At 45.7% G+C, this 12332-nt stretch overlaps 1 protein-coding gene across 1 annotated transcript in view; it reads right to left on the bottom strand.

Moving 5' to 3' along the window:
• Positions 1-3212: 3212 nt before the first annotated feature.
• The window catches only part of ntrk2b (neurotrophic tyrosine kinase, receptor, type 2b), a gene marked incomplete at both ends in the record, with an annotated part of 10669 nt that continues 1549 nt past the window's right edge, over positions 3213-12332 (bottom strand). Inside the window, 15 exons of the mRNA XM_080017392.1 lie at positions 3213-3398; positions 4190-4348; positions 5067-5307; positions 5622-5794; positions 5909-6039; positions 6430-6618; positions 6961-7060; positions 7158-7186; positions 7826-8161; positions 8663-8795; positions 9560-9696; positions 9876-10027; positions 10138-10206; positions 10306-10377; positions 10484-10558. Of these exons, the coding sequence (XP_079873518.1) occupies positions 3213-3398; positions 4190-4348; positions 5067-5307; positions 5622-5794; positions 5909-6039; positions 6430-6618; positions 6961-7060; positions 7158-7186; positions 7826-8161; positions 8663-8795; positions 9560-9696; positions 9876-10027; positions 10138-10206; positions 10306-10377; positions 10484-10558 (2182 nt within the window). The remainder of the gene's footprint in view (positions 3399-4189; positions 4349-5066; positions 5308-5621; positions 5795-5908; positions 6040-6429; positions 6619-6960; positions 7061-7157; positions 7187-7825; positions 8162-8662; positions 8796-9559; positions 9697-9875; positions 10028-10137; positions 10207-10305; positions 10378-10483; positions 10559-12332) is intronic.

Below are 12332 nucleotides of genomic sequence, written 5' to 3'. Positions count from 1 at the left end.
ATACAAAGTGCACTTCGAGGGTCTTTGTTTCAGCAATCTCCATTAGTGTTCAATATTTGAATGTTACTAATTTTTAAGTTTTAAATAGATGACCGTGATGGTCACAATGAGCAGGAACGGTTGGTTTTTTTTTTTTAAACGCGGCAGAACTGGACTAGCACGGAGGCATTTATGTTTGATTCTTATCATTGTGTATCTGTATAATCTCCAGATAGGCCTACTAGGGAACATTTGACAAGCAAGAGCTTATTTTGATCAAAAAAAGCGTTGGAAAAAAAAGTGACGTAGTATCAGTCATCAAATGCCTTCCTGGTGTGGTCCAGAGATTCAAATATCGGCTATAACAACCGAATGGCAGTCAAACTGTAGATACTAACGCTGTGATGTGAAGAAATAAGCAACGATGTTGTTGGTTGAACAACCCCAAATAAAAAAAAGAAATAAAAAAAAAGAAGCAGTTCCACCGGCAAATATTATTGTGGTGGGGGGGGGGGGGGGTGGTTTAAGCGGCCACACCTGTCTTGGCTCTCGGTAACTGGGCCCGGGATCAGAGAGGGCTGTATGCCTGTTGCTTGTCAGAGCAATCAACGAGCAACAGGTAAACCACCCATCCCCACACACACACACAGGGAGAGCCTCTGTCACAGCGTGTGTCCACCTCCTCCCGGCTTGTCACGTCGTGCCCACGCTCTACAATAAACTGATGCGTTTGTCACGTCGCTGTCTGTCTCTGTGTCGGAGGGTCCTGAAAATGCCACTCGGCTTACTGCCAGAGTGGCGCCACGAACAGTGACTCTCCGGCACGGGGAATGGCCACAGCAGCGGCCCCCTCACGACTGTCAGCAGCAGCACCCAGGATGTCCAGCGGAGGACCTGGGGGGGGGGGGCAACCACCACGGCAACCACCACGGCTAACCGCCCGCAGCTAGCTGCTCACTCCAGCAGCTACCACAGGGACCATCCAGCAGCCCTACAGGCAGACCACCCCTCCAAGCAGCTACCGCAACAAGCTACACCTCCCTTAGCCAGCACAGCAGCCGTAGGCCCCACACTCCAAAGGGAGGAGGGGAGTCTGTTGTCGCCCTGGGGGAGGGTTGCCATGGACTGTGCTGTTCTGGGGAACCGGGTCTCCAGGAGAGGGGACTGTTTTGGTTTTGTTGGACATTTTTGTTTGTTTAAGCTTTGAAAACCCTGTATCAGAGTCCAGGCATTTTTTATTTTATTTTTTTCTCTCTGCTTGGTGGGGTGGGGTGGTAGGGGGCCAGGGATACTCCCTGGCCTCAGTTTGGTGTTGGGGGGCATGTGTTGTGCGGGTGGTGTGGTTTAAGCAGCCACAGCTGTCTTGGGCCTAGGTAATACGGCCCGGGATCAGAGGTGGCTGTACGGATGTTGCTCATCAGAGCAATCAACGAGCAACAGGTAAATCTTCCATTCCCCGCACACACGGGGAGAGCCTCTGTTTTGGCAATATTCCATCTGCTCCCAGATTGTTCCATCTCACCACTCTACAATAAACTGGTCTGTTTGCGACATCATGGCCCGTGTCTCTGTGTCAGCGAGCCCCAAGAAAAGCCACTCAGGTGGGGTGTGGCAGGCGGAACTGCCACAAATATCTTGACAATGAGAGTATCATCTTGTTTGCCGTCAGTTTCCACTGCAAACCGGTTCTTTTTCTCTAAATACAGTATGCAGCCTTATCCCCCTTATCTCTCTCTGATGTGTCCATTTAAACTACATTTCACAGATATGGGCCACCTAACAAGAAACATATGCTCGACAACATTGCTGGTGAATGCACAAACCGCCCCCCCCCCCCCAAATAAAACATTATTGTGCTCATCTGTTTCGATGTGCACAGCTCAACACCTCAGTAACTGTGCTTTAGATACAGTACACCAATTTAAGACTCACGGTCGTGAAATGTGTAGTGCACTCTAACCATTTTTGAAACGCCACCGCTTTCTTAATAGAGATTAGGCTATAGCAAAATATAATCGAGTATTTACAAAAGGACCGCTGGAGAGGAAAATGTATAAAATAATAGAAAAAAGTGCATCAAACAGGACGTATGCCAAACAAAACGCCCAGCGGTTGAAAACGTCACCTACTTCACATTGCACAACCTCTTTAACACTTTCATCCAGGAGAACTCAGTAGGTTATTGATTACTGATTGGCATACACCAGATCTCATACCGTTTTCCAATTGTTTACTATGGACGTATTTATAATAATCACACATCAACGTGAAAACGCAGGAGGATCGACAGAGCTTGGCTCGTGAGCAGCGCGTGTTTCCGATGAAAATTAAATCAAAATCTTACATATAAATAAATAAATCTTGACGTGAAAAAGGAAAATCCGGAGCCCATATCAACAATTAAAACTTCTAAAATATTAGAAATAGTCTGTGACACCAAAAAAGCAAAACAGTTATAAATAATAATAATAATAATAATAATAATAATAATAACAATAATAATAATAATAATAATAATAATAATACAATTTTTTTTTCTTTGTCTCAGCGGACGTTCTTCTCGAATGGGAAGATAAAGCTGCGTCGTCACAGCACATGTCCATCTTTGTCCGTGATATTGAGACGTACGTTTTTCCCTTTGTTCATCCCCAGATTTATACATTTAACAAGAGCGTTTGAGATCACTTAACGCAACCAGTGTACATAGAAAAACAAAGCCGGACCTCAGACAGAACAACTCATTAATCAATATGACTTATTATTTGGCCTTCACTCATTTGACATCTAGATCATGTTTAATGGGTAATGGTTCATAGTTCTGCCCCCTTTTGGTTTTGGTCTGTGAAACATGCTTAAGTCTCAAAATAATATCAAAATAATAATAATAATAACTACATAAAAAACAAAGACAAAACTAAAAAACAATAGAAATTTAAGGCTTTTGTCAATGTGATGAGAAGAAAACATACAATTGCATTTACAATGACATTTACAGCGGGGTATTGTACACAAATGCCGGCGCACATACACACACACACACACACACACACACACACACAACCACATACGCGCACACACACACACACACACACACATACACACACACACACGCGCGCGCACACACACACACACTTCTTCTTCCCCACCTCTCACCGTCTAGATCACATGAAGACACCATCTCTCTCCCACACACACGCTCACACACGGATGTTTTTTTTTTCTTTTTTCGTGACTTATCCCAGTATGTCCAGATACACGGGCGAGGCCTTGGCCAGGCTCTGGAGGAGCCCGTGGATCTCCTTGATGTTCAGCCTCATGTAGGGCTCCCTCTGCCAGCAGCCCAGCATCAGGTCGTACACCTCCTTGGGACAGGTCCGCGGGCGCTGCAGCACGCGCCCCTGGGTGATGCACTCAATCACCTGCAGGTGGAAGATGAGGAAAAGAGGTTTTTTGTTGTTGTACTATACATGACGTTATCACACTGTTTTGTTCTGTGTGATAACAACGCAAAAACACACTAATGGTTTCAATCCCATTGGGGCTTAATCATAATATGGAGTTGATAATATGGATTACATCTCATTCTTTTTTCATTGGAAGTCAACTAAGCTTAATTTATACAATCGGAGAGATGATGACCTCTAGTTGAACAAAAATCGGGCATTCAATACCTGGGGGTCGGAAACCGTTCTACACAACTTGGCCGACTTTTATATTTTAGTATGTAGAACCTATATAGCCAACCAATCTTGTGCCCTCTTTACACTAAGATTTATAGCGCAAAGAATGTTAGAAATTCATAATCTGACAAAATGTATATGCAGAAGTTTATTTTTCATCTTCTTCTTTTTCTTCTTCTTATTTACTATTATTATTTTCTATTTTTTTATTTTTATCATTATTATCGTTATAAATGTAATCATTATTATTATTTTTATTCATATTTATTTTTCTCTGCCTCTTTTTGTGTGTACACACATACAGTATTGTGTGTATATTTAAATATATATACATATAGATACACATATATATCTGTATATATATAACACAGGTACACTATGTGGGTATATATATATATATATATATATATATATATATATATGCAGTGTGTATATATATATATATATGTAATAATTGGAGTTAAATCATTTGAAATTAATCCAAAGTGGGAGTGCTCTGTTAGAAGGTTGAGGCTGTATCTGTCCCTGACCTCGTTGTTGGAGAGCTGGTACCACGGCTGCTTTCCGTAAGTGAAGATCTCCCACAGCACCACGCCCAGGCTCCACACGTCGCTCTCGGTGGTAAACCGCCGGTACATGATGCTCTCGGGGGGCATCCAGCGAATGGGCAGCATCGTGTGACCGCCCACCTGAGGAAACAGCCGAAGCAGCAGAGATTTAAGGAGCCGGCTGTACGCAAGACGGGCTGAAATGTGCAATGCGTGCTGTTCTCCTGCTGCTTTGATTCAGAATTTCATTCCCAAAGGGGCCTTGATCTGGCAGTAGACTGCCACACAGAGATCACTGCTGAGATCATGTGGAGGATTTTTCCAATTGATGACTTAATGTGATTGCATGTGTGCTAGTAAAAAGCCCCTTCATATCACACGCTTATCTGATGGCGAGATGGTGCGTCTTGGCTTCGCTTTTTTTATTTTATTATTTTTTTCAAATCGGTTTTCCATCGATCTCTTTTTTAAACTGCTGTCACAAGGAAGTGGCAGCAGAGGGCACTGTGTGACTACACTTGGAGAACCGTAGGCCCCCCTTTTACAGCCTATCATTTTTGTGTGTTTCATTTTTGTGCAACGATCGAATGTAACTCCAGGTTTTGCAGAAATGGCTGAGCAAAATAATGATCAGAACAAACAATGATCTCCCTGCCAAAGACCTCAACACCAATCAATATATATCATATACAGTATATATGTTAATTTTCTAAATTAAAAGTACAATCTTAACCTCTCTTTTATTGTCTTATCTTGTATAGTATATCATATAGTGAAGCATTGTTTAATTGTCGGAGGCCCTCTTTCCGATGGGTCTGGAGGCGGTGAGGGTCTTAGACAGTGAGAGAAAGAGACTTACTCTGTAGTAGTCTGTGCTGTAAACGTCCCTGGACATGCCAAAGTCCCCTATCTTGACCAGCAGGTTCTCTCCGACCAGGCAGTTCCTGGTGGCCAAGTCCCTGTGCACGAAGTGCTGCGAGGCCAGGTAGACCATCCCCGCGGCGATCTGCTGAGCGATGTGCAGCATCTGGGACTGGGTGAGCTCCACCAGGATGCTGTGCTGCCCGTCCGCCATCAGCACCGCGTCGGGACCGTGGGCCCTGAAACACCGGGACACCGCCCTCGGTCAGCGCTCCGACCCTCCAGATCAGTCACGTGGCCGCCCTACTCGTTTACGAGCCCGCCTTTATATTTTGGGGATCGGATGTGCTCGTAGCGTGACAAAAAGGGAATCGAACGAGGTCGATGACAGCACCTTTCACATTTAACACAGTCCGTATCCCATGCCGGCTGCTACGGTACCAGCCAGCCGGCCAGCCAGCCAGCCAGCTGCTACAGTACCAGCCAGATCATACCAACCACATCAAATTCTACATCAAGAATCAGGAGGCTGAAAAAATCAAAGGCATCCCACCTGAGAAACTTATTTAGGTCGCCATGTTTCATGTATTCAAACACCATGATGAGGGGGTCGCTCTCGACACAAACGCCGTAGAAGGTGACGATGTGGTCGTGCTGCAGGTTGGTGAGGAGCTCCGCCTCTCTGTAGAAGTCGGCTCGGCCGCTCTCACTGGCTTCTTTTAAGGTCTGAGGCGAGACAAGGGCGAATCAGACGGATGGGCGAGCGACGGACCGGGATGAATACCCCATTCCACCGCTCGCAGGGCGGCGGGACATTGGGACGGGCTCCCTGGTTTCTACCTTGACGGCCACGAGGAGCTTCTCCTGCTCTGCCGTCAGGTTGTAGCACTCGGCCAGGAAGACTTTGCCGAAGGCCCCTTCTCCGAGCTCCCGCTTCAGCACGATGTTGTGTCTCTTTATGTGCTGGACAACTGCAATGCATATGGAATAAAATCACCCACATATACCACCGAGTGTGTGTGTGTGTGTGTGTGTGTGTGTGTGTGTGTGTGTGTGTGTGTGTGTGTGTGTGTGCGTGCGTGCAAGTGTGTGTCTGTGAGTGCGTGCGTGCGTGTGTGTCTGTGTGTGAGCACGCGAGTGTGTGTGTCTGTGCGTGCTTGCGTGCGTGCGTGTCCATGCGTGCGTGCGTGCGTGTGTGTGTGTTCGTGGTAGATGCAATATGATCATTCCAACGGAAGCCGCATGCAGAAGTGCACAGCGCAGCAGGATGTCGACTATGAGTATCGTGGCGTTCGCCGTATGGATTTATCTGGAAAAAGACCCGGTGACCAGACGTTTTGCCGGACGAAGCAGTAACTCACACGTGTCCGATTTCAGCATGCCGCCGGAGTTACGGAAGTACTGCGGGTTCTCGATAACGGGGATCTTCGTCATCCCGATGATCACTGCATCCGGACCCATCTCCGAGGACGAAGGGGTGTTGTTGCCATTGGAGACATGATGAAGAGGGCTGGCCGAGTCATCGTCATTACTGATGACTGAGGAGGAGCCTGGGGTGCCAGGCGAAAAGGAGGAGGAGGTGGTGGATGGAATGCAAAGACATGGAGGTTTGAGGAGAAGAGAAGGAAGTAAAGAGGGGGTGGGGTATGCCGAAAAGAATCCCATGGTTGAGACATGTGAATAATCATGACGTAGCAGGGGAGCGGGAGAAGAAGGGAGGGGATTGAAGCGCGGCGGGAACAAAGGTGGAGCGAGTGGAGTGGCGATGGGAGGGGATCAAGTGAATAGTAACACCACCACAGGAGAGTAGGAACACCATTACCACCTTGAGGCAGTTTGGCTGGAATTACAGAGTTTTAATTCTGCCGCCATGATTGATAAAGGAAATGTACCTTTCATACCAAACTTGGAGTTTCTCCCGTATTTCAGGATGACCACCATGAGGACGCAGCCGGTCAAGGCAACACCTGCGATGCCCACCACGACATACACCTGCGAAAGACATCGAATTGATTTCATTTGACTCAATTGTCTGCCATTAGAGCTGCTTAACACGCTTTGAATTGTATTGCATGCTAGGATCACTTACTGCAACGCTGTCATCCAGGAGGGGTGAGTCTAAAAAAAATCAACACGGATGCATTTAATGCAGTTGTTTTCAGCAGATAGGAAGCCTTATGTATGAACAAATTGAAAATAAATATTTATTAAATATAATCAATATATAAATATAAATAAATACATTAATTTAATTCATTTATCAATTCAATAAATAATTAATATTCCAGGATAACATGATCAATAATTATTGTATACATACGTATGTACGTACGTACATACATACATGCGTACATACATACATACATACATACATACATACATACATACATACATACATACATACATACATACATACATAAAGCAGTAATTTGTTTATTGTAACTGGTTGGACAGTTTCCAGGCCACACACTTACCTGTCGTGTCTGAGTGGAAGCAGCCACCGGAACCACAGGAAGAGAAGTGACCACATGGGAGAAGACAACAGACAAAAAGTTATATTTACAAACCACCATCCCATCTATCCAAAATTCAAATATGAACTTTGTTTATTGGGTATATTCATTTGAAATGTAAACTATTGAAATACACTACTTACAGTAGTAGAATATCTCATCTGGAATGAAGAGAGGGAAAAAAATACACCACTAAATTAGTGATCAACAGTGTTAAAAATCTGCACGTATGGACGAGTGGTACATTTCACGAAAGCCTTGAGACCTGAGTGTCCTTTGTACGGCGGGGCGATGAACTGAGCGGAGACCTTTTTCTCGTCCTCGCCATACTCGTTGGAGGCCACCAGTGTGTAGTTGCCATTGTGGATGTGCGTGGGGTTCACCAGCTGCAGGCAGCCGTGGTACTCGCTCCCGGCGGCCACCGTGGAGTGAATCCGGGTGCGGATGTGTTCCTGCTCCAGCAGCGGCTTGTCGTCGTGGTACCACTTCAGGTCGGGCTTAGGGTTCCCCGTCACCGAGAAGGGGATGCACCAGTGGTGGTGCATCTCCGGCGACAGCAGCTGCTGAATGGTGGGGGCAACTGACACACAGGCGACAGGAGAGGAGAGGAAGAGTGGTCACAAAAAACTTGGAGATGGGAAAGTTAGGGAGAGAGAGAGAGAGAGAGAGAGAGAGAGGAAAGGCCGGGAGAGAACACCAGGGGCGGGAAGGCAATATTACGGGATCATAGGATGATAGGAGAGGAGATGCAGTAAGTAAGACTAATCACATGGTACTTAACACTGACTTCAGGGAAATGGGGGAACAACAGAATGAGGATAAACGGGCCACTATACAAGCGGCGCCGGGAGTTTCACAAGAGGAAGAGTTATGGCAAAAAGGAAACATGCAGAGTCATTAAGATTGGCTAAATAACGCTAATAATGACAAATCAGAGCGAGAGAGTGCGCTACCACTGAACAACAAGAAGGAAAACTCAGGATCTACAGTAAAGGCTTTAACAGCATCACAAAGGAGGGAAATATAACTGATGGAGTTGAACACACTGGTTAACAGTAACCCCTCGAGGAAAGGTCCTTACAGAGTATATTGAGCTGAAGGGTCGCCTCCGTCTGACCGACCATGTTTTCGGCGCTGCAGATGATAACTCTGCCGTTGTCATCGGGCGACAGGCCTGACAGAGTGAGCGTGCTCGTCAGATCCAAAGCATCAATCTGTAAACACACCATTATTATCATCTCTGTAAGAGCCGGAATGCAACGGGTGTTTCCTGACTTTAACCATATGCCGTTGGAGATCACACAATGGGAAGAATTAAATGAGGACTAGCTTGCAGAGCTATTTCTGTCAGACAACCCGACAGCGCCACGTGCTCCCCCGGCCTATTTAAGCAGCCAATCCCTCCTGCCCGACCTGCTTCCACGCCCTTATGGGCTGGCCCATATAAGCAGCCAATCCCCCCTGCCCTACCTGCTTCCACGCCCTTATGGGCTAGCCTATTTAAGCAGCCAATCCCTCCTGCCCTACCTGCTTCCACGCCCTTATGGGCTAGCCTATTTAAGCAGCCAATCCCCCCTGCCCTACCTGCTTCCACGCCCTTATGGGCTGACCAATTTAAGCAGCCAATCCCTCCTTCCCGACCTGCTTCCACACCCTTATGGGCTGACCAATTTAAGCAGCCAATTCCTCCTGCACTACCTGCTTTGCTTACTACTGCTGCGCCCCTTCTACCTCCCCTGCATCCACCTGTTGGGCTCTAGTCGTCTATCCAATGGGGCGATTCGAGCTCATCATGCCGGATTCAAGCTCATCCCTCAGGAGGGATGAGCAGAGAGCCCAGACGCCCAAACTCAAATTATGCAAAATAAATTTAAAACCATTTTTGAATTAAATCTAAGAGTTGTCTGTCAGAACTACATTTGCGATTAAACTTCAGTTCACAGCATTTTGTAAGTCACAATTTTGGTATGACTCTCACCTCGTAGCCGGTGGAGAGCATGTCAAAGTTCCAGAGGAGCTGAGGGGGAGGGGAGCCGGAGGCCACGCACACCGCTTTCATGTTCCTCCCCTCCATCTCCGTCACGATGGTGGGAGTGACCTCCACCTGAGGGATCTCTGCGTGACACGAGCGGAGCGCCAAAGAAAAACAACAAAATCACTGACAGGTCTGGGAAACAACGGCTCGCAGTCGTGACACTCTCACGCAAATTCCGCACTCTCTTGAGTTGCCCTTCCCGAACCGCCACGTGCGATGCGGAACGGCCGTCCTAAATAGGAGCTCCTCACTACCGTACCGCAGTTGGGCGGAGTCAGTCTGGCGAAGGCTCTCCTGGCTCCTCGGCCGTCGATGCACTTCAGCTCTTGGATTTCCGTGTCGTCTTGCGCTCTCAGTTTGATCCACATGTTCTCACACACGCAATCCAGAGTGTTCCCAGAAAGCAGGAGCCTGGGGGGAGGGGGGGGGGGGGGGGATGTGATATCAATCCGAGAAACATCCACTTGCACAAAAAACTTGGGGCGGAAAAAATAAAAATAAAAAAAAAAGGTGATACTTACGAGTACGATGTGTTCAGATTTTGAAATGTCTTCCAAGACAATGTTGAAAGGTTATTGTCTCTAAGATTTCTAAAAAGCAAAATGATATCGTTGAGCTTTGAATAAAGTCATTTATTTAAATGGCTAATTCTAAACTTCTAAAAGGCACAATAGCAGATGACTTCTTACACATATTGGAGTCTCGTGTTGTTAAAAAAGGCGTCAGACGAAATGGAAGTCAGCCTGGTCTTTGTCACTGTTCTGTTGGACGGTGGGATACAACACGTAAGAGCATAATAACTACTTTTTGTGTGGTCGTGTAAACAAAATGTGTGGAAATGTATGAGCCCGCACCAGTTATACTTACAGATTCCTCAGATTGATGTAGTACTTCAAGCTGTTGTCATTGATGTCAAATAGTCTGTTTTGATTCGCAATGTATCTGTTAGGAAACATACACAAAGCCATTTGAGTTCTTGCAGGAATCAAAAGTAGTCTCCCATACAGCCACGGAGGCAAACATTCTACCACCCAATTTCCCCGTTTTTTTTTTTAAATGCGCAAAAAGGGCAGGAGCTATGCCGTATCAAAGCGAGTAAGAAGGCGCCAAATTGACTACCCCTGATCAGTAGAACATGTAAAGCTGCGATGCTTTGAAGAGCGATGAATGAATCATGGCCGTAGTTTCGTTACGGATATCATCGTCATACAGTGTGGTGCGATCGAGAAGTTAATTTTATATGTAAAAGAAAAACAAAAAAAAACACCACAAAACTTAATTTACTCCTTCCAATGTATAAAATAAGCGATGGCAGATCGATTCTGTCCAATTTCTCAACATACAACCGGGCAGAAATGTGTTCCCTTTTTTTTTGTGCATAATGCTGCGTAACACATGACATAATGTCGAGTGTGTACAGAGTAAGTTGACTGTGAGGCACGTATGTTTTACGCTGACTGTGAAGGCAAACTGGCGTCATGGAAAATAACAAGACACACCTTGATCTGCTTGTGTGACAATGTTTTCTTGAGCATTTCTGTTCCTCTCCTCGGCAACGACGGCTTTTTAATTACATGTCGACATATCGTACTTTTGACTGCGACTCATCTGCGTACGCGCTCCCATCTTATCACCGACGTAGTACCTTCTAGCGAGTGCACACGCTCCTGTTCTGCAGAGCACAACTTCAATAGATAATAAGGAATAATCGAATAATCTGTTGTAAACTACAACAGGGAGGTCATCGAAGTGATATCTCGCCCGACGGTAGATTTCCACGGCCATCTGGCTCGAAGACACAACGCCTCTCTCCGAGGGTATTTTCTTGGAGGGCCTTTTAGAAATGTTTACACGTCATAAATGCCACATGGTTTATGACTCCAGTTGTACGGGATTCGATTCTTTGTGCATTATGTGCTGAGGCACACGATTTGGCAGGTTCCAGACAGATGTACGCACACGCGAAGCAGAAATGAACCTTCCGCTTTCTTCCCGACGCAGACGGACAACAGGATGTCCGTGACAACTGCACAAGAGAGTCGGACACAAATGCAGCGCGTCGTCGTAGATTCATAAGCTGTCGTTGGAAACAGGGACGGGGGCAAAACGCTGTCATCAAGGTGTATCTTGTTGTTTTCCATTGCACTGGTTTCGAGGGAATAATACACTTGATTGTACTTAAAATAAAATAAAAAAAAGTTGAATGAAATGTAATCTGTGCTGTTTCATGGCACACATTACCCTGAAATGAGATACCATGATGCCTAATGCCCCGACGGCTCAGGGATATTTCTTACTTGACCTTGTTTCAGTCTGGGGGTCCAGAGTTTGTTGTTAGCACGTTTCAACAGGGACTACAACTTACTTTAGAAAGCTCTAATTGAAAACCAGTTTAAAAGATCATAATGCCTTCCATAGTAAGTTATTTTGACTGAGATCAAGGTGTGGGTTAACCAAAACTTGGCACTAAATAAGACACTGTTTCACTGTGTTTTTGGACATTTTCCAAAAAAAGAGAGCCCGAGGCATGTCCTCACTTTAGGAAGTAGCCAGTGATATTAACAGTGATATTTGAATTAATGACACCGTTAAAATGCATTTTACATTGCATGACATTTTAAGTAAAGTGTTTATGCGATACCTAAGTATTAGCTCTATCATAGAAAAACAAACATGTAAACCTAATGTACTGTAATATCATGCGTTATTACATCAA

The sequence above is a fragment of the Zeus faber genome, assembly GCF_960531495.2.
Source record: "Zeus faber genome assembly, chromosome: 17".
Taxonomy (NCBI): Eukaryota; Metazoa; Chordata; class Actinopteri; order Zeiformes; family Zeidae; genus Zeus; species Zeus faber.
The sequence above is the reverse complement of the archived record's forward strand: the minus strand, read 5'-3'. Positions and strand labels throughout refer to the sequence as shown.